General features: G+C 45.5%; 2 protein-coding genes across 8 annotated transcripts; one reads left to right on the top strand and one right to left on the bottom strand.

Moving 5' to 3' along the window:
• The first annotated feature begins 313 nt into the window (after positions 1–313).
• On the top strand, positions 314–15,644 carry rad54l2 (RAD54 like 2). 3 transcript variants are annotated; one of them, XM_060068626.1, is made up of 22 exons: positions 314–485; positions 1,034–1,234; positions 1,574–1,934; positions 2,014–2,159; positions 2,281–2,439; positions 2,617–2,852; positions 3,028–3,210; positions 3,336–3,469; positions 3,718–3,914; positions 4,259–4,601; positions 5,740–5,917; positions 6,694–6,888; positions 7,788–7,906; positions 8,139–8,248; positions 8,666–8,765; positions 9,681–9,886; positions 10,259–10,431; positions 10,794–10,990; positions 11,517–11,698; positions 11,861–11,950; positions 12,042–12,134; positions 13,870–15,644. In XM_060068626.1, the coding sequence occupies exons 2-22, from the start codon at positions 1,087–1,089 to the stop codon at positions 14,820–14,822; spliced, it is 4,503 nt and encodes a 1,500-aa protein (XP_059924609.1). In that variant the 5' UTR covers positions 314–485; positions 1,034–1,086; the 3' UTR covers positions 14,823–15,644. The 3 variants fall into 3 exon arrangements, with proteins under 3 accessions (XP_059924609.1, XP_059924611.1, XP_059924610.1); XM_060068628.1 differs by having other exon boundaries at positions 315–485; positions 2,014–2,150; positions 2,284–2,439; XM_060068627.1 differs by having other exon boundaries at positions 315–485; positions 2,014–2,150.
• A 1,775-nt stretch (positions 15,645–17,419) lies between these two features.
• Positions 17,420–21,542, bottom strand: LOC132470255 (transmembrane reductase CYB561D2). Of its 5 annotated transcripts, none has more exons than XM_060068630.1 (5): positions 21,400–21,542; positions 18,930–18,989; positions 18,649–18,782; positions 18,526–18,563; positions 17,420–18,421 (listed from the first exon to the last, which is right to left on the bottom strand). In XM_060068630.1, the coding sequence occupies exons 1-5, from the start codon at positions 21,456–21,458 to the stop codon at positions 17,918–17,920; spliced, it is 795 nt and encodes a 264-aa protein (XP_059924613.1). In that variant the 5' UTR covers positions 21,459–21,542; the 3' UTR covers positions 17,420–17,917. The 5 variants fall into 5 exon arrangements, with proteins under 5 accessions (XP_059924613.1, XP_059924614.1, XP_059924615.1 ...); XM_060068631.1 differs by having other exon boundaries at positions 18,649–18,765; positions 21,400–21,523; XM_060068632.1 differs by having other exon boundaries at positions 18,947–18,989; positions 21,400–21,518.
• Positions 21,543–21,906: the final 364 nt, after the last annotated feature.

Genomic DNA, 21,906 nt, shown 5'->3' with positions numbered 1-21,906 from the left:
AAATCCTGTATACAATATTGCATATAAGCAGGTGGTATTTACAGTGTGCAGGATATGTACAGTTGTACAATTATTGTGAAAATACAGAAAAAGTGCAGGTTGTCCTTAATAAATATTATGGTTGAAGTCCTCTCTGCTGCTGTGATTGTACATTGCTGCACTCACATAGCTATATAGATTAAAGATTAGTATTAGACAAGTGGTAATAACACACATGATATAGATGTGTATGTTGTACTCATACCCATGGACATATTAAATGTTGTACCACCAGAGTGCTACCGGAGTTCATTCCCCAGCGGAACCTTTGATTAGACTCACCGCCTCCCGTCGTCAGGGGACGGACATAACGGGCACACTGCAAAAAATGGCAAATTAGCAGCCTTTGACAGTCCATTTATTCAAATATATAAATGTAAATTGATTAATCATCATCGTAACCCCAGAGCTATACTTCACGAAAGAGTAACGTTAACGTATGAGAGGTAAGGTTTCAACAAAGCTATTGCGGGTTCTTCGAGATTTATATCTCGTTGCTGCATCTTAGCTAGCCGAGCGCGATAGCCTCAACTTAGCTCCTGTTAGCGGAGTAACGCTATCGTTGAAAATCAGACAGCAGAGCAGATCAAGAGCAAACGTTCGCCTCCTAGTTCGCAAACCAGTCACACTCCTTTGTTGGCAAGAATAAATTATAGAGGTTGTCTGTACCTGTTTGGGGACGCGGTCTTTGTTGTGTAACCTCCTCCTTTGGCCATAGTAACGCTACAGTACAACTTCATATTTTATTACTAGCCACACAGCTTGAAATGCTTCTGCTAACATAACACCGTAAGAACACTTCCCAATATTACAGATCAAATGTTGGATGATAGGCCAGTAGGTATCATGCCGAATCACCAAATTGTCCTAATATGCTGGGACTATTTGTTTATGAAAGCACTTTGTTATAGAGATCAAGTGAAAGCAAATGTTTAACTTGGTATTAAATGCTATGAAATCGTTCAACACTATTGTTATTGTGGTTTTTTTTTAGGATCGAAATGAAATGAGGTTGTATAGGTAATACTCAGAGTCCCATAAGACACCATGTCTGAAGAGGCCGTATCAGAAAGTGAACTGGAGCAAAGCCTTAACAGTGAAGAAGAGGATTTGGAAAATGAAGAAGAAGAAGAAGAAGAAGATGAAGAGGATGATGGGGATGGAGATGATGAAGATGATGAAGATGATGCAGTTGGTGAGTGATGAGAAATGTGTCCCTGCATTCATTTGATACATGGAAAGGAGTATACATGTTAACAACTGTACTACTGTTAAGAGGTGTAATTTTAATCATTCTAGGATGGAAAATATGGTATATATGCAGATTTATTTTGCGTTCATAGCTTCATGAACATTTGGAGGATGATATATTAATATTGACTTGACATTGGGTTCTGTAGTTGACAATGTAATAAGTTAACATTATGATCGATGGTTCTCTATTTTTGGAGTCGATTTGCTTCATTGTGTACCTCCCAGACAGCTACAATGATTTCTTAGCACTTAGATGACCAATGTCCTCTTGTCCTGACAGAGCAAACTGGCAGTCCCCAGGACAACGCAGAAACATCTCGGGATGGCGAGGAGTCCGTTAACTCCGGGGAGCCCTCTTCTGAGCCTTCGTCCCAGCCCCCATCTCGCCCCCCCTCCCGAACTCCATCCAGACCTCCATCTCAACCTCCGTCGAGACCTGCTTCTTCCTCCCAGCCACAAGCCAGTCCAGAGGACTCCAGCCAGAGCAAGCCACCTGTGCTCAAAACTAAAACCCCAAAGACTAAATCATCCAAATCCGCAAAGTCCTCAAAATCCTCCAAGTCCTCCAAGTCCTCAAAGTCCTCCAAAGGTTCCAGACTATCAAAGACATCGAAACCTACACACATGAGGAAGAACATCAGGTACACTGCCCTCAGTTGTTAAATATCTGCATCCCATCTCGTGTTTTCTTTGCCCTCTGTAACTCTTGTGTTGTTACAGAAAGCTGCTGAAGGAGCATCAGCTGGAGGCTGGGACCAAAGCGGCCCAGCAGGAGGAGATGGAGCGGCGGAAGCGCCTGGAGCAGCAGAGAAAGGACTTCCCCACCACAGCCCCCCCGGTTGCTGAACCTCAACCAGGTTACCCCTGTTAGCTAACCTGTTAAATTACCGTGGCTATCCAGTTAACTCAATTTCTGCTTTTTAATAATTTTCTTCATCTTAATTGTCTTTTTTCTGTTCCTTTCTCCCTTGGCCTCTTCCACACTAGCAGACACTACATTAAGGGCAGGGGAAGCAGCCCAGTTGGTTCCCACTTTGCTCAGCAAGCAGGAAATCATCTGCCTGGATAGTAGTGGTGGTGAGGAGGAGGAGGAAGAGGAGGAGGAGGAGGAGGAAGACGACAAGGAAGAAGCCTCCAAGCTTCCTGGTAAGAAGTTGAAAATTATACTGCTTTAAAATCAAACATATCCTAGTTGAAATATATTGGTTAAATGAATATGACTGCACAATATGTGAAGAGATCTTTCCTGCATCCAACCTTGGAGTCTTTCACTCCTCATCGATTGACAAATGTTAACAGTGCGGCTCATTTGCTCCGATGTAGACTCTGATGTAATTGAGCTGAGTTCTGGGGACGAGGACGCCCTACAAATCAGTAGTGAGTCCGCTGACGAGGAGGCGGAGGGTGGAGGCACGCAGGAGAGCAGCGGCGCCCATGTCAACGATGCGCTGAACCAGCCCGATACCCAGGGGCGAGTGCTGGTCAACATCAACCACCCAGCCGACGAGGAAGACCTCTACCTCGCCCCGCAGTTAGCCAGGGCTGTTAAACCTCACCAGGTCGGCACTCTTACCATGCTCTCGCTCTCTCGCTCTTCCTCCATCCCTCTCTCTCTATGGCTCACTTATCTTGAACCACTCTTAAACTTAATTTTATACATGGGCCTTTAAGGGCAGCTTTTGTGTGCATTTCTTATTGGTTAATCCATCTTATCTTGTCTCCCTCATCTGTAAGGTTGGAGGAATCCGCTTTTTGTATGATAACCTTGTGGAGTCCCTGGAGAGGTACAAGAGTAGCAGTGGTTTTGGCTGCATCCTGGCTCACAGCATGGGGCTGGGGAAAACCCTGCAGGTCATCTCCTTCGTAGACATCCTGCTAAGGCACACTGGGGCCCATACCGTGTTGGCCATTGTCCCTGTGAGTATACTGATCCTTTGAATCATTTCCATGCTATTGCTCGGTACACTTACGTATGTCTGCTTCACTGTAATTTAAGCGATTGAACCGAATCAATTGTAAGTGCTCGTATTTCTTCCCCCCAGGTGAACACCCTTCAGAACTGGCTAACCGAGTTCAACCTCTGGCTTCCTCCCCAAGAAGCCCTGCCACCCGACACCGACCCTGCCTTCGCCACGGGCCGCACATTCAGAGTTCACATTCTCAACGACGAGCACAAGTATGTAGAATAAGCCCCTCTGTGTGGAGCAGTTAAAGCGTTAAAACTGCCACCAGTAATCAACCAATGGACAAGTCCATCGCCAAAAACAATGGCCGCTTAATGTTGCAGTTTTATGCAAATATTTGGTTCATGGATCATTATAAAGTAATTGTTAATTTTTTGCGCTGTTTGTCAGATAAAAAAGTGTAGTGTCAGGCCTGGTTTTTGTCCCGGGAGGTCGGATTTCAACGTGTGTGTCCTTGCAGAACGACGGTGGCCAGGGCGAAGGTGGTGGAGGACTGGTCAAGAGACGGAGGAGTGCTCCTCATGGGCTATGAGATGTACCGCCTGCTGTCTATGAAGAAGACTTTCGTCATGGGCCGCAAGAGGAAGTCTAAAAAGCCTGCCGGGCCCATCATCATCGACCTCGACGAGGAGGACCGACAGCAGGAGCTCATGAAAGGTCAGGGAAGGTCATCAGTCACAAAGACGCTGAAATTAGCATGATTTTTCAGTTTTGATTTCTTCACTACCTATCCCAAGACTTCACAGGTATTAAGTATCAGAAATATTGTATCTCCATTCTTTACAACAGGTTAAGACATATTGCATCTGCTTTGTTTACTTCAGGTATAGAGATTTTCTTTCCAGAATCGAGCAGCCCTAACCTCAGGCACAGAGACTGTATCTCCTGTGCTTACCTCAGGCACAGAGACTGTATCTCCTGTGCTTACCTCAGGCACAGAGACTGTATCTCCTGTGTTTACCTCAGGTATAGAGAGACGGTATCTCCCATGTTCACCCCAGGTATCGAGCGGTCCATCGCCCGGCCCGGCCCTGATGTGGTGATCTGTGACGAGGGCCACCGCATCAAGAACTGCCACGCCAACACGTCGCAGGCCCTGAAGAGCATCCGCTCGCGGCGCCGCGTGGTGCTGACCGGCTACCCGCTGCAGAACAACCTCATCGAGTACTGGTGCATGGTGGACTTCGTCCGGCCCGACTTCCTGGGCACGCGGCAGGAGTTCAGCAACATGTTCGAGCGGCCCATCCTGAACGGGCAGTGTGTGGACAGCACGCCGCAGGACGGACGGCTCATGCGCTACCGCAGCCACGTGCTGCACAGCCTGCTGGAGGGCTTTGTGCAGAGGTGAGCCCCCCCGCCTCTGGAAGGCGTTATGGGACGTGTAGATGTGGTGTATGATGAGCTTATGTGTTTCGTGTGCAAGGTTATTTATCCGTGAGCTGACTCGTTTGGGGCTAAAATGAATGCCTCTATTTCGTATTGACCACATTACTATTCGATTTTTTTCTTTGATTTAACTCGAAAATTCATTGAGGGCAAAGCACTCATTTGCAATGATGTTGAGTGAAATACATTGGAAATACAAAGAACTAGAGAATTACAAAGGATACATAGATAAATAGCAGGATAAAAATGTTAAGAGCAGAAAAACAAAAACAGACAATTTAACATATAAATGATAACAAACCAAATTAAATAAAAAAATTACATGAATGAGTCTCTCTCTCTCTCTCTCTCTCTCTCTCTCTCTCTCTCTCTCTCTCTCTCTCTCTCTCTCTCTCTCTCTCTCTCTCTCTCTCTCTCTCTCTCTCTCTCTCTCTCTCTCTCTCTCTCTCTCTCTCTCTCTCTCTCTCTCTCTCTCTCTCTCTGCAATACATTTGACCTTTCAGATTTTTCAGTTAAATTAATTTTTAGCATTGCTTTGCGCTTTTTTCATTCAGCTGTCACTTTATTTGTTTCCAACCATTTACATTTTCTTAAATGGTGTGCATGTTGACATTGTTTACTCCATTTAGACTGTTGAACTTTGCTTCAAATCCCTTCACTTGATTTAAGGCATTTAACGTTTTTTTATGAAAAATATTTTCAACCTCACTTTGTGCTACAGCACTGACCGCATTTTCTGCAGGAAATGCATTTTCTTATTATAATTGTTGTTCCACCCGCCCTAGCCGACGTTGATCTGGCACGTCTAATTATGCAATGTCGTAACACACACCCGAGTAGTTCCTTCATTCCACCAAGAACTCCCCATCTAGAGCTCACAGAACTCCCTGGATAGTAAGAAGGCAGTAGTGACATAGTTATTTTATAGATAGTCAGAGCTATTTTGTCGGTAAATAACTAATGTCAAAATCTAGATATCCTTCCATTATTCCTATCCCTACGGAGTCTGCATCATCCTGTTTTCCCCGTAGAGCACGGTAACGGTCTGTGGTGCTGTCATGGTAACAGTCTCTCGTTCTGTGTTTCTGGGTTGCAGGCGAGGCCACGACGTGCTGCGAGACCAACTCCCCTCCAAGGAGGAGCACGTGATGCTGGTGCGCCTGTCGCCCATCCAGAGAGCGCTCTACACGGAGTTCATGAACCGCTTCCGAGAGGCCGGCAACAGCGGCTGGCTGGGCCTCAACCCCCTGAAGGCCTTCTGCGTCTGCTGCAAGGTGGGACTATTTATATTTGCTTTAGCTCTCTTTCTAAATGAGAAGCATGGTTGGGTGCGTGCCGTGCATCACTCGTTAAAGGAGAAATCCGGTGTGAAATGGATCTGGGATATGTTTAGTATGATCACGAGTTGGAATGGTCGTTTGGGAGCAAAAAAGCGCATATAGACGCATTCTTAAGTTGCCTGTTTGTAGCCGATTCTATCAAAACGCTATAAACTGGGAACGATAGGGGCATGACTCATGGTAAAAACTAAATCGCTATTATAAACCGCTTACAAGGCTAGAAGTAATCCGACACTTCTTTGGTAGTAGTATAATAAGGGTCTTAACATATAAAACGAGGCATTGATAACTTTGTAAGTGTATAGATTGTTTATTAAAAAGGACATTTTATACACACAATACCATCAGTAGTTCACCTGTCGACGCCATCTTGTTTTTAAGACTCGATTGGCGAACACAGAGCTTGCGTGTTGTTGACGGATGTCACTAGCTCTGTGTTCGTCAATCTACCTATCGAGTCTTAAAAACAAGATGGCGTTTTGATAGAATCGGCTAAAAACAGCCATCTTAAGAATGCGTCTTTGCGCTTTTTTGCTCCCAAACGAACATTCCAACTCGTTATCATACCAAACTTATCCCAAATCCCTATGTCTCCCTAAGTTCCACTGTGCAACTCGTTTGAAAAATGTGACATCGGCCCAAACCTACTTTCTAACCCTTTCTGTCCATTTGGGTCTTAACAAATAAGTGTGGTTGTGTTTTGTGTGAAGATCTGGAACCACCCCGACGTGCTGTTTGAGACGCTGCAGAAGGAGAACCTGGCCAACGAGCAGGACCTGGACCTGGACGACCTTGCCTCTAACCCCAGGGGCCCCTCTGCCGGCCTCAAGGGCAAGGCCAACGCCGCTCTGCCTCCCATCAACCACAGTCAGGAACGAGCCAATCAAGTCATCACCTACGAATGGGTGCGGCACCACTACGACTCTCTGTTCGCAGCCTAGAAAACGGATCACATTCAATTTTCTGATGTTTCATTTTCATTAAGTTGTGCTATTCATTTATTTGGGCACTAATAGACAGCAGAATTCAGAAACGTTCCAGTCTGTTGGATCACTAGCCTGCCAGATTGTTATTTTTGTCTTCCTGGCCTGGAAGAGACATTTTGCCTTTCTTTAAATGGGGCTGTACCCCTCTCATACTTCTCGATTATTGGGCTATTTGTGTTTTTAAAAAATAACTAGAAATGCTTTTTCTAGTTTTACATGGCATTGCGGTAACGAAATCGTCTCCTCTGTCCACCCCGCTCACGACATTGTTTCATTGAACACACACCCTGAGCAGAATGTGCTGTTAGATCCCTGCTTAGGATACATTTATTACTGAATATCCAATCTCTTAAACTGAGGTGGACAAGAGCAATACGCGATGGATCAATCCATAGTTCTTGACTAGTAGTTTTGTTGTCGACTGAGTTATTGTAGTACCATATTTTCCGCACTATAAGGCGCACCGGATTATAAGGTGCACTGTCGTTTTTGAGAAAATTATAGACTTTTAAGTGCGCCTTATAGTGCGGAAAATACGGTACAGCTCTCCCCAACTTTTTGAGCATAATAGTCCAGATGTTCTTTTCACTGATGTCACCTTCACAATATCTTACATAAGATAAGAGTGTGAAGCCTGTGATGCATTAGTTATTTTCTCTTTTCCGTGATTAATATGTAAAATAATTTCTCTATCGTTAGCCTCTATATCATGTTGTGGTATTATAATGCAGGTACCTGCCATGGTTCTGAAGACGTTGAATGGACCACTTTAAACGTACAGAAGTCATCAAGTTGAGGTATTACCTTTGTTTCCTCAGGCTAAAGACATCATGTCCAGGTACAGGACCGGGGTACTGGAGAACTCTGCCAAGATGGTTCTGCTCTTCCATCTGATTGAAGAGAGCGTGCGGACCGGTGACAAGATCCTGGTGTTCAGGTCTGTCCTTCCTGTCCTTTGGACTATACTTCCTTTAAATGAGACTTGCTCATTTATTAGGACTTGTACCTTTAGTCTTTACTCCATTCTGATGGATTGATTTTTATCCTTTCCATTATGGAGCAGATTTGGCCTTGTATGCATTGTAATCATCAGTGGTCAATAACGGCAGAACCCCTCTCTTCATGTGTAAGACGGCTGTTGTAATGTGCATTGTTCTTCAACCGTTCAGCCAGAGCTTGTCTACCCTAACGGTGATAGAGGACTTCTTGGCGAAGAGGCCCGTACCGGTACATGGAGACATGCCCAGCCAGCCCTGGGTCCGCAACATCAACTACTACAGTGAGTCCTCCGTGCTTTGCCCGGTTCTCACAGAGACCACCTCCCACGTTGTAGATGATCAGTTATCATAGCTGTCATTTACCTCATAAGTACCTCGTTGGCCCGCGCTGCTGACAAATGGATTTGAACTAATGATTGATTAATCTTTCCGATCTATCTTTTGATTATTCGGAATAAATAAGTCTCCACATTATGCACGCCTTCATGAAATATGCCAATGTATAATGCAACTTTCAGTATGGCTGAGTCCTTTACTTAATGTGGCTCTCGGCTCGATTTAAGATCCAACCGTCTGCTATTGGTGACTGAAATTAGTATCTGTTTTTAGTCAACTTGTCTGTCTATCACAGATCAGTTTTATTAGTGATGCAGTAGAGATGAATTTGATGTAATAATGGTCCTCCCTCTTCTCCTTAGGGCTGGATGGAAGCACATCCTCCTCAGAGAGAGAGAGACTCATCAACCAGTTCAATGACCCGCAGAACACCAATGCATGGGTGTTCCTACTGTCTACAAGGTAACACACACACACACACACACACACACACACACACACACACACACACACACACACACACACACACACACACACACACACACACACACACACACACACACACACACACACACACACACACACACACTTTGTGTGTGCATGCTATTACTTTACAATTGGTCTACGACTAGAAGTTTTTATTATGGTATGGATTCTGGCAACTTGAAAGCTGAATACGACTCAAACAATGCACAAAAAAAAGAAGATATGCTGCTAGTCGGTCGTCGCTGTCCATTCTGGTCAAACGTCTCCACTTTTTGATCGATTACTAGCGGGTAAAGAGAAAAGGTTTCGGCCATGAAGGAAAGATTGACATGTTTGGCCTTGGATTTTTTACATACAAAGCTTAACGTCGGGAATGATGTAGTTAGCGGACCAATCACAGCCCTTTCGGCTGCGTCGCCTTGACGCCAGGTTAGGATTTTTGGGAGGCACACGTCAGGTCCTTGAGGTTGACGCAAAGAGAGTCCGCAAGGACGTAACGTGTCGGTAACCCCCTTGCGTTGCGTCAACGAGGAACCTTAAAGAGCCCTTTACACTTACACGCACACACGCGCACACTCAAACTCGCACACACACACACGCGCACACTCACACTCACGCGCACACTCACACTCACGCGCACACTCGCACTCACGCGCACCCACACGCACACTCACACACTCAAACTCAAACGCACACACTCAAACTCAAACACACACACTCAAACACACACACTCAAACAAAAACACACACACTCAAACACACACACACCCACACAATCAAACACACACACGCACAATCAAACACACACACACACACAATCAAACACACACACACTGAACTCCCTCACACACAGACACACACTCAGGTCTCCATGTGGCTGTGCTGCTGCAGGGCGGGCTGCCTGGGCGTGAACCTGATCGGGGCCAACCGCGTGGTGGTGTTTGACGCCTCCTGGAACCCGTGCCACGACGCCCAGGCCGTGTGCCGGGTGTACCGCTACGGCCAGAGGAAGCCCTGCCATATCTACCGGCTGGTGTGCGACTTCACCCTGGAGAAGAAGATCTACGACCGGCAGGTCTCCAAGCAGGGCATGTCGGGTAAGAGACGGCTCGGCCCAGGGGTTGGCTGGGGAAATGCAATGAAGACGTGTCATACATGAGCACTGAAACCCAGGCATGTGGTCTGCTGAGCAGGGCCAACCCCTACGGCCAGCCCATGGGGTCGTCCATCTGCTCTTGTCACACCAAATTCTCACTCTATATTGTGTAAGAAATTACATCGATTATGAATGAAAATAACATTATGATGTTTTAATATTAATATTTTATTATGATATAATGCATGTTGTTTATTAGGCTATAATACTTCTAAGACATGAAGTCAAAACATCCCTGTTTTCACAACTTTGAGCTTGCCCGACCTCATGGATACTGCTAGCCATCATTTACTGAATCTTCACTCTGAACCAGATCGTGTGGTGGACGACCTCAACCCCGTGCTGAACTTCACGCGGAAGGAGGTGGAGTCCCTGCTGCACTTTGTGGAGGAGGAGCCCGACCAAAAGTACTCCCTGAAGCCCCACGAGGACATGGAGTCGGTCATGAGCCAGGCCTGCCTGCTCTACCCTCACCTCATCACCAAGGTACTGGCTCCCAGCTCGCTGCTGCTGCTGCTGCTGCTGCATGGACCCACTCAGGAATAACACCGCTTATAAGCACTTCTGAATGTTACATGGAACTGCTCCTCATGCAAATAAGAATATCAGCTTGGTGGGATATCTATGTGGTCAACACCTATTTGTTAGTGCGTGCGTGTGTGTGTGTGGTGTAGAAGTATAATGCACGTGATATCTTCCGTTAAATTTCCACTGATTATTTAGGTAATCAATCAATGTGAATCGATTTGGACATTTACTTAGTTAATCACCCAAGCATGTTTTCCCCGTTTCCCTCTGGCTCCTTCCCTTGTTCTGAGCAGGTGCCATCTGTTATCTTCTGTCCGTAGATCCCCTTCCACCACGAGTCTCTTCTGATGGACCGGAAGGAGTCCAAGTTGACCAAGGCAGAGAAGAGAGCCGCCAAGAAGAGCTACGAGGACGAGAAGAGGGCCTGTGTCCCGTACTCACGTCCGTCCTACGCCCACTACTACCCCACCAGCGACCAAACCCTCGCCAACATACCAGCGTTCAGCCAGCGCAACTGGTCAGTTCCTTCTTAGAAAAGGGGATCACAACGGTTTTTGACCCCCCCCATGTCTGCAGCCGACTGCTGACCATCCTCGACTGAGATAAATAATCGTTAAACGCTCCTTGACCCTCTGGATTCTCAGCTTTTATTCGACATTCAGTTTGTGTAGACCCGATGATGGGAGAAGATCACCACTGCTGTGCATGTGCAGTTACGCAACTTTAGTTATAAGCCCCTTATTTTGTTTGAGGTTGGATTTGCCTTGTTTAGCTAACAATGTATATGATGCACTAGAGGTTGAGAATCTAATCTTTCTAGGGGTGTGACCGCTTTCTTATGGGTTTAATGCCTCAGAATTTCCACTTGCAATTGGGGGGGCAGGGGCTTTGCCCGGATAAAGGCCATTTTGGGATGAAGACGTTAATGAGCTGTATCGGTAGTTGCTTAGGTTGAATGCCTTTGCTGCAGCTCACAATACTAATTAACAAAAGACTTGAGATTTGTGTGTGTTTTTAATTTGTATGGCCTTTGTGTGTTTCAGGTGTCCCGGTGGCAGGCCAGAGGACAAGCCCGTGGCTAGTGTCCGGCCCATCCAGTCCACTCCCATCCCCATGATGCCTCGGCAGGCCAGCATGGCCGGGTCCAGCTCTGGAGGGGGCGGCTTTCCTGTCAACTTCCTGCAGAAGGCGGGAGTTTATGTCCAGAGGATCGTAACAACAACTGGTAATCATCTAGTGTCATCCTCTGTTACACTCTCCAATCACTAGTGTCATCCTCCAGTAAACACTACTGAATCCGTAGCTATCTAATGATGTTATTTACTTAATGGCCGTTTAATGACCAAAATTGCTCTGTAATTAATCCCAAATGTATGTATTTTTTCAGACATTGTTATTCCAGGAGCCAACAGTAATTCAGAGGCCCAGGCCAGAATAGGAGCAGGAGAAAGCATCCATGTCATCAAGGGTTCTAAAGGTAGGAACAGTCCCATTGGACAGCACTTTCACATGTTGTAAAAGCTCATGTGATGGAATACCTGAACTCTGTCTTTTTCTTTTTACCCCAGGTACCTACATTAGGACCAATGATGGTCGAATCTTTGCCATTCGATCAGGAAAGATCAACCGGCAAGTAACGGGAGGCTCCTCATCTTCAAGAGGTACAGTACTTAAAGCAGTGAAGTCCTCTTAGAGCAGCCAGGTCATCTTGTAGAAGTTATAGTATTTAAGTCCTCATTTAGTATTCACGTCCTCACTCATAGCAGTGAAGTCCTCTTGTAGCAGTGAAGTCCTGTTACAATAGTGTACTCATTCAGGTCCTCTTCTAGTGATCAAGTCCTTACAATAACTGTCCCATTTATTTATTTCTGAACTATGTTCGAGGCATTCCTTGATGGGGTCTTGATGGAAATGACTAATAAATTACCTAATTATTTATCTGTGGATTAAACTAAAGATTTCTAGACCTAACCCTTAATTTGTTTTGGTAAACCTTTGCTTAAATATCATAGCAACTGTGCTGTCTGGGAAGCGTCCCCCTCCCCTAGCTCATCCTTGGCTCACGGAGCCAGCCTCTGTATTCGCTAGACAGTAGCGCCATCTAGAGGGCAAAACAGCAATACACCTGGGGCCTCTACGAATAGTCAAATCTCCTCTGCCTCCATCTGCCTCCTTTCCTTAACCTTTGTGGAAAACGTCATCGGGTCAAGGAGAGATGAAAAGGTGATTCCTTTCGAACATAGGAAAAGACGGCACTGTTTAAAATGCATTTGACTCCACTCTTCCTAACCGACGTCATTGCACGACGGCGGGTATTGCCGACCTCTAGCGTCTCTAGTGTGAAACTAAAATTTTCCGAAGATTGACTAAACAAGCGCTCTTTGATCCATGCGTTCTTGTCGTACTGATTTCAATCAGGTTATCGCCAACAGTGAGAATCACTTAGGTCGGACTTGGCCAACGGGAATATTTTAGGTGTGAAAAAAAATAGGCTAAACTTATGTTGATGTTGAAATGAACCGCCCCCAGTAGTCTTTCTTAAATATGAAGTTGGCATTTTCTTTTCTTATGGTGTATTTTATGTGCTTACTAACCAGCAATAAATTAATTCATTTATATTCAAATAATTATGTTTCTGGAATTGATATCCATTATTATCAATTGTATTTTCTTCTCTTCTATTCTTCTGCTTTACCGCGTCCCTCATGCGTCTTCGCGTAGAGTCTGTAAACTTCGTCTGTGGCATGTTGCTTTAAATATTGCCACCGCAAAGGATTATGGGATACCACTATCTCCTTTCCTTTCGCAAAGGAAGCTCAGGAGTAACCTCTGCTAAAGGAGGGTTAATGGAAGCATCGAGGCTCCTTTCCTAAGCATTTTTAGAATTCGAACAACCTTTCCTCCAAGCACTTCCGGGTCATCCCCATCTCCTATGCAAAAAAGAGAATTCGTAGAGGCCCCTGGTGTTTGATAATACCCCGTACACTACGCAGGCTAGCAGAACTGAGTGGAGTGTGTATTGGACAGGGCTCATCACCATGACTGACATGAAAGGCCTTTTTAGAGGAAACTTCGTTTGAAATTAAGATCCCAATAGTATTCTGCTAGGTCAAGCCATAGGCTGGATTATTTCGGCTTAAGCTACATTTTATAAACATCCATGTTTTTGGTGATAAAATTACTCCTAGCTATACTAAATGTTTTCATTGTGCGTGTAGAAAATGTTTCATTAGGATCTTATTGCAGATGTTGTTTTTGCCTGTAGAAGCATATGTAAATCTGTAAAGCAATATTTCAGTTTGCATTTCAAATAAGTGAATTGCCATAGAGGACAGAAAAGCGATGTCTTTTCCTGCCACCAACTCACGGCCCTGATGTCCGTCCTCGTTCATCCAGACCTGCAGGGTTCCCAGGCTCGCGCCATCAGCAATGGCTGCTCCTCCCCCACCCAGAGCAGCCCGGACGGACCCCCGCGGCCCTCCTCCCCCGAGAGCCCTGAGATCCTGCGAGAACTCCGGCGCTACGCAGCCTCCGCCGACGAGGACATGGCGGGGGCGCCCGGCGGCCTGCCCTCACCGCTGGACATGTCGTCCGGCGCCGCCAGCGACTCCCAGCACTACCAGTCCGGTGACCTCAGAGACGACCTCCCCGCAGTCTCCGCCTCCGACCTCCGTGGAAACAAGCGCAAGCTGAGCGCCAACAGCAGCAACAAGCCGTTCAGCAGCAAGCGCGCTTCTGCGGCCGGCCGCTACCAGGGCATGTCCCTGGGCAGCGGCGGCTCCTACCCACAGGCCGGCCTCACCTCGTCCTCCTCCATGATGGGGAACATGGGTCACATGACCCACCCGTACCACATGGGCAGCGGCGGGGGTCCCTCCTCCTTCCTCCAGAACGCAGGGCAGGCGCTGGGCGACCTGCAGGCCATGTTCCCGTCGGCCGCGTCGGACCTGCTGGGCCAGGGGAACGGACACCTGCCCTCCACGGTCCCCTCTTGCTCCTCCCTCTCCTCCGTCTACTCGTCCGCCGGGCCAGCCGTGTCGGCCGCCTCCACCTCCTCCTCCTCCTCCCCCTCCTCCTCCTCGCTGGCGCAGGGCTCCCTGCCGCCCTACCTGATGAACCCCAGTATGGCCGGCCTGCTGTCCCCGGGCTACTCCCTCAACTACGGCGGGTCCGAGCCCAGAATGTACTCCAACCCGCCCGGGGGGTTCCCGTCGTCGGGCCCCGGCCCCTACAGCGGCTCCCGCTCCAGCCTGCTGGGCATGGCGCTGAGCCAGGCGGACGGCCCGCTCGCCGGGGACACCGACCACAGTAGCTCTGACGATGACGTCATCGAGGTGATGGGCCAATAGGCCATCAGAACACCTGGCATGTGATTGGCTCCTCAGCCCCAGCCCCTTCCTTCCTCACCCCCATGTCATTAATTGTGAATCACCATGTAAGGGACAAGACCTTTCACTACCAGTTTACATGAACAGTTGTGGGGGGGTTGTGAAAGACACTAGTAGTTTAGATGGTTCTGCCACATGGGTCTTTGGGCATACGTTCGTAGTATTGGAGTCAGACATGTTTTTTTATTTTTTATTATTGGAATAACATGTGCATCAGTCTTTTGATAAATCTTGTAAAACTACTCCCAATCATTGTTTTTTTCTAGGCTAGGAAATCAACAAATCCACCATAAATAAGGTTTCCCAGCTCACCTTTTCACCCCAGAAAGAGAGACTGCTCAGTGTAGTGTCGTGAAGAAATGCATCCATTCGATTTCACAGGATCTGAAAATGTTCCACATTCCATTTTGCTGTGTTGTTGCACCTCTTTGCCTTTTATTTCATGGAGGTTTATGGTCAACTTTAATACTAGAACGTACTAGTTCCGAATTCAAAGACATATTTACTGAAATAAAATGACAAATATCTCAGACATCTGCAGTGCAGGACGCCACTATATCGGATCATGTGTTTGTTTGTTCGGTCCACCAATTCTATTTTTCCCCAAACAAACCCTCTTCTTCATCTTCAAGCCAGGTTTTCCAGTGTGAATAATTTCATTTTTAAATGGGGCAATTTGATTTTAAAAAGGCCTGTAATTAATCTTTCTCAATGAGTAGCTGCGAAATTTGTTGTGAAATATAAGGCTATAAAATAAGTCTAATAAAATCCAATAAAAGTTGAGTGTAGGAGTCTTTTTAAGTGCGCTGGAAAGCTACTGTTGTGTAGAAGCGAGGGGCCTAAAAAAGAAGCGGAACACCTGATCTGAATCAATAGCTGAGCCTCTAGCCATGGTCAGATACTTTAGTTTCTAGTTATCTCATTATAGATCCCCCCCCTCCCCAACCCCCTTGTCTGAAAGGATATGAGGTCTGGATGTTTTTATTTAACCTATAAATGGAATTGTTGATATCTTGTAAATATGGGTTCTGTTCATTGATCCATGTTGATACTGTTGTATGCAGAATGGGTTTGGTGGGGAGGCTTTATGGAAACTTCACAACCAAGTGCGTCTACGCCCCAGGGGAACAGAATTTACTTTACTCGGTTAGAAATAAGATGAATGTACTTTAATGGAAGCCTTTGATACGCAGGGGGCTTCTTTCATCTTCAGCCTTAAATAACACAGAGGTCTTGGAAGTTAGGCTTCATGTCCGTAAACCCTTTTCTGCTCGGTCGGAACTACTGAGCAGCGACATTGTATGGTTAAACACCAAACACAAGTACAAGTGGCATTTATATTAAAAAGCAACAAGTGCGCAAACCAAATGGAGCCAACCGATCCTCAGCTGTAGGCCTACCATTATTTACAAACTACGTTTTGTCCTGATCAAATAGGCAGTAATTAGCATTTTCTTTTTTTACTATTCATTCTCCAGGAACCAATAGTGAATTGAGTTCAACCCGTTGAACACGCGTTACCTTTGGTTGTATAAACCTGCGGAGAACAAATGCAACTCTTCCTATCCGAGCATCTAAGTGGAGGGTGTTCACAGAGTACTCGGAGTAGTGTGTCCTGAGAAAGAGATGATCAGAGGACCTCCAACAGCTGGGTCAAACTTTCAACTTATATAATGGCCTTACCACATTGATGTTGCCGTTACGATGTAGCTTTTCCAAAAATGTCTTTATGAATTAGTGCAGTTCTTCAGTAGCTTCTTTCACTATTCCAAGTGTAGATGAGTGCTGCTTGGCGATTCTCCATGTTGTTGCTGTTGTCTGGCCTTTAGCATTGTGTTTCTCTTGTGCGATCTAATGCTAGCTAGTAAAGGGAATTATTCTTTCTTTAACTGACGTACACCAACTATGTTGGATGTTCTGAACACACGGAAGAAAACACTGGACATTAAACAGATGCAATCACTTTCTTTGAGTAGTCTGAAATCAAGGTACTGAGTAGTCCTACATATTGTCTGACATGTTCCTGCAGTCTGTTTGAGCATGTTCTGAGGAAGATCTGCAGTGTGTTGAACCATGTTCTGAGAAAGATCTGCAGTGTGTTGAAGCATCTCCTGTGGAACATCTGCCGTCTGCTGAAACATGTTCTGAGGAACATCTGCAGTGTGTTGGCACATGTCTTGGAACATATGCAGTGTGTTGTATCATGTTCTGAGGAACATATGCAGTGTGTTGAAGGATGTTCTGAGGGACATCTGCAGTGTGTGGAAGCATGTTCTGAGAAACATCCGCAGCGTGTTCTTAGGAACACATGCAGTGTTGAAGCATGTCTTTGAACATCTGCAGTGTGTTCTTAGGAACATCTGCAGTGTGTTCTTAGGAACATCTGCAGTGGGTTTAAGCAAGTTCTGAGGAACATCTTCAGTGTTGAAGCATGTCTTGGAAAATGTTTGCTGGTATTTGGCAGACCCACCTAGCACTTTGAAAAGGGTTCATACATGGGTTGGCCCCTCTTTCAGTCTGAGGCTATTGGAAAGTCCTTATCTGAATCGATAGTAAGCAACTGTCAAGTATGTTTATTCTTTTACTGTGCATTATTTTATTACAATTTTTTATGTTTTATGACATCTTGTAGTTTGTTCCTCATTTCGATGTTCTTCACAATTATTTATTTATGATGTAAAATATATATGTTTTGTAATTAGTTTGCAACATCGGTTTTATTTGACCCATCTGTGGCTGTTGCATAGAGAATTGTCATTTCATACACACAGAGGAACAGAATCTAACTGTTATCAATGTTATTTTAACAATAAAACAATTGTATTGCAATGCGGTTGGAGTAAAAAAAACTAGCACAAACAAGGCAGAATGTCAAGTAAGTGAACCATTGTGAAGGAAAGATTCCAAACGGCAGCTTAGTGTGTCTTGAGTCTTGAGCACAAATATAACATTTTAAAACCCAAAACCAACTGTTGCTTTCAACTTCAAGACTCAAGACGCCCTGTTTGCCGCCGTTTATTGATTTGATCCGTATTTGTAAGGTCGCATTGATACTGTCAGGACTGCAAGCGTTTCTTTGCCATGTAGGCGTTGGAGACTTGGCTCATGATGACCAGGCTGCTCAGCACCGGGCAGAGCGCTGTAAGGTACCAGGCCAGCTCCCCCACAGAGGCCGTGAACCACACGGAGCTGACGCCCAGGAACAGGCTGCCGCCGCCCAGCAGGTAAGTCAGGAGGCCCGCAGCTGCGTGGTATCGTTTGAGTTTGGCGAGGGACCAGCCCTTCACCAGGGAGGGGTAGATCAACGACACGGCGGCCAAGCACTGGATCCCCACCACGCACACCGTCACCAAGCCCGTCAGGCCGTGCCAGGAAGTGAAGTGGGCCTTCCCAGCCAAGTGTTTGTTGTACACGATGGCTACGAAGCCAAGGGCAGCACATGCCAGGCCCAGGCACTGCAGGACCCAGTGAAGCCGGCCCTTGCTCTTGTGTGGAAACATTCTGAAGGGGGAGCCATGGGGCGAGAAGACGAGGATGGCTTCAGTCATGAAGAAGGAGAACTGTCGGGGAAAGGGTCATGTTAATAATTCTGGATGTCGACATACTTGATGTTTAACGTACTTGATGTTTAACGTGAGGTGGGCGGCAGCATGTTACTACTTACAGCCAGTGTCATAAGAAAGGGATGCCAAGAAAACAAACCTTGAGAAATAGAAAATATGAATCAAACAAACAGTTAAACACGTGTAAGTCTACAACAGATTGCATGTACGGTATAAAGGCTTACTTGATCCTGGTCGGGACAGAACTGTGATTAATATGGTGAATATAGTGCACACCAGGTGTGTCAGTATGGTGCAGGCTGCCCGTGTATAGCCATAGGTCCCGGGCTGGGCGTCCATCCCTAGTCGGTACAGACGTCTTTATGATGCGGACCGAGAAATTGGCCAGCAATGAATGATGGATGGAAATTGAACTATAATTGCATATTTAGGATCGCAGATTACCGATAACAACAGGCGCTACCCGTTCTTTGTATTTAGTACGTTTGGATATTTTATTACTTGCCTTACACAGATACATACATTGGTGCAAATCATAGCTTTACGAAACGTCCGCCAACTTCTTCTTCTTCTTCTTTTGAGTTTATTTGGCGATTAGCAAACCAATATGGTGCATTACCGCCACCTACTGTTTGTTTTAGAGCTTCGATGGAGGTTATACGTTATAAACTATGCAAAAGAACAAAAGTAAATAAACAAAATCATATAGATAGAAAACAACAGATTAAATTATAATCTGTCAAATAAACCTGTTGCTTTTAGATAACTCAATACATGTTTCCATGCTGGTGGTCTCAGTGAGGAAAAGGAGAGTAAACCCTCTAAGGTCAAGCTTGTTTGACCCAAAGCTTTAACATTTTTCAACAGCTCCCTTCTCTCCAAATTGTACGCTTCACATTGTAGTAATACATGCTCCACTGTTTCTCTTCCATTACATTTTGGGCAGACCCCTGTTTCATGTTTGCCTATGATGTTCATACTGTGGTTAAGACATGTGTGCCCTATGCGTAGTCTTGTGATGATAACCTCACATCTTCGGTTCCAACAGCCCTGTCTCCTTGTTACCACCTGCCTCTGGATTCTATGCAGGAACCGACCCTTATTTTCCCTATCCCATTGTTCTTGCCACACCTTGTTGATTTCTGATTTAATTATTGTTTTAACTTCAGATTTACTTAATGGAACACCCAGCTGTCTATCCTGTTTCAGTGCCTTTTTTGCCAACATGTCGACAACCTCATTGCCTTCTACTTCAGCATGGGATGGGACCCATAAAAAGCCCACCGTTATTTGCATTCTTTCTATTTTAAACAAACTGAAGAACCTCATAAACTAGATCAGGCCTACAAGTAGATTTGCCATTTGAAATGCTGATTAGAGCTGCCATTGAGTCTGAGCAAATGATGCATCTACTTGACCTTCCCTCTTCTATCCACCAGAGAGCCAATAAAATGGCTAACAGCTCCACTGTGAATACTGCTAAATGATCTGACGTTCTTTTGATAATTGATACATTAAACTGTGGTATGTGTACTGCTGCCCCTGTCCTACCTGTGTCTGGATCTTTTGACCCGTCTGTAAAAATTTGAATTGACCCGTTATACTTATCACTTATATACTGTTGTATCAAACTATTCATCCCTCCAAATTCATTACATTGTTTTGATTTCTTAATAATTTCAAGATCTACTGTAGGCATGGGGAAAAGCCACGGGGGAGTTGCTGGTAGTGGTACTGTACAGCTAAGTGTTAAATTGGATATCCCTAACTCCCTGGCAGAGCTATCTCCTACCCATCCAAAACTATTTAGCTTTGTACGCCCATGCTCCCAGCATGGCTCTAGAACTGATTTGGTTGGATGATCTTGTTTGTGTCCTTGCAAATTAGTCCAGTATACCATGGGAAACTGCATACGCCTCAAATATAATGGTAACTCTCCAACCTCCACCTGTAGAGCTGCAACTGATGAAGTCTTGAATGCCCCACAACACAGCCGGATGGCCTGTGCCTGTATTACATCACATTTGGTGAGATGTGACTTTGCAGCTGAACCATATGCAATACACGCATAGTCTAATGCTGATCTGATTATGGCAATGTACATTTGCTTAAGAGATTTCATACTGGCGCCCCAGCTACTTCCAGCTAAGCACCTCATTACATTGATTGCCTTTTTGCATCTCATCACTCCTCTCTGGATATGCTCTCCAAAGATCAGCTTACTATCCATCCAGACTCCCAGAAACCGAATAACTTGTACTTGCTTTACCATTTGTCCATAGAGTACGATTCGTAAGATTGGATTTTCCCTCTTCCTGGAAAAGCATATCACTTGAGTCTTCTCAACTGAGAAACGGAAGCCCCACTTATTACCCCATTTCTCTACTGTGCTTACAGCTGCCTGTAGCTTCTTTTCAGCAAACGTACCATTACGGCCTTTAACCCACAACGCCCCATCATCTGCATACAGAGACCTTCCAAGACTAGCATCAAACTCTGAGAAAATGTCATTAATCATAACACTAAAGAGTAATGGACTGCACACACTCCCTTGTGGGACTCCATTCTCTGTAGGATAGACCCTAGAATGGGTTGCCCCCACCCTCACTTCCATAGTTCTATCCTTAAGGAAATCCAATACCCAATTAAACATCCTCCCACCTATTCCCATGCTTTCAAGCTTAATAAGGAGACCATCCTGCCACAACATGTCATACGCCTTTTCAACATCAAAAAGGATGGCGTCTACCATCTCCTTATTTGCCTGGGCCTTTCTAACTATATTCTCCAAACACAGCACAGGGTCCATGGTCGTCCTCCCTCTACGGAAACCACTCTGACTTGGACTAATCATGCTCCTGCTTTCTACTATGTAGGTTAATCTAACCGTAACCATACGCTCCATTACCTTACACATGTTAGAGGTCAGGGCTATTGGCCTATAGCTAGTCACTTCAAACGTCCGCCAACTCAACACTTCTACGTTTAAATGTGGGACGTGGAATTTACACTTCCTTATTTTCCCGAGATGCATTTTGGGAGTAATGTTTTCTTAAAGAGCAAGTAAACCTAGCCTGAGTGAACCGTTTATTTTTTTGTGTTTTGATGTGAAACTAATTCGATCCTTGGTATGGTGGTATGGTGGTCTCGTGCTCGGAGAGTGGTAAATGTTCAACAACGTGGTTTATTCTAACAGAGACACAAGGTAAACGGGCTTGCGTTCTGGAGGTGGTTCATGAAGCATCTTGCGTCCTGGAGGTGTTTCATGAAGCATCTCGCGTTCTGGAGGTGTTTCATGAGGCATCTCACGAACACAGGTAAAAGAACACTTATATTTTGAGTGGGCGGAACGGTAAATAGGCCACGCCCACATGTTCTAATTTACCCAGGTAAACCTTTGGTCTGTCTGGGCTTAAACGGAAATGGCAAAGTGGCCATGTTTGTAGTCTTTAACGTATCTATAAAATCATTAAAACCTTATA

The sequence above is a fragment of the Gadus macrocephalus genome, chromosome 13 (genome assembly GCF_031168955.1).
Source record: "Gadus macrocephalus chromosome 13, ASM3116895v1".
Lineage (NCBI taxonomy): Eukaryota > Metazoa > Chordata > Actinopteri > Gadiformes > Gadidae > Gadus > Gadus macrocephalus.
Note: the sequence above shows the minus strand (reverse complement) of the source record. Positions and strands in the feature narration are given on the sequence as shown.

Coding starts and splice junctions, on each gene's coding strand:
- LOC132470255 (XM_060068630.1), bottom strand. CDS start 21,458: ATGCATCTCGGGAAAATAAGGAAGTGTAAATTCCACGTCCCACATTTA. Junction 18,990..21,399: donor CCACATTTAAACGTAGAAGT/GTTGAGTTGGCG, acceptor AAGAAGAAGAAG/AAGAAGTTGGCGGACGTTTC. Junction 18,422..18,525: donor CCTTTCTTATGACACTGGCT/GTAAGTAGTAAC, acceptor TTTCCCCGACAG/TTCTCCTTCTTCATGACTGA.
- rad54l2 (XM_060068626.1), top strand. CDS start 1,087: ATGTCTGAAGAGGCCGTATCAGAAAGTGAACTGGAGCAAAGCCTTAAC. Junction 3,470..3,717: donor ATTCTCAACGACGAGCACAA/GTATGTAGAATA, acceptor GTGTCCTTGCAG/AACGACGGTGGCCAGGGCGA. Junction 12,135..13,869: donor AGGCTCCTCATCTTCAAGAG/GTACAGTACTTA, acceptor TCGTTCATCCAG/ACCTGCAGGGTTCCCAGGCT.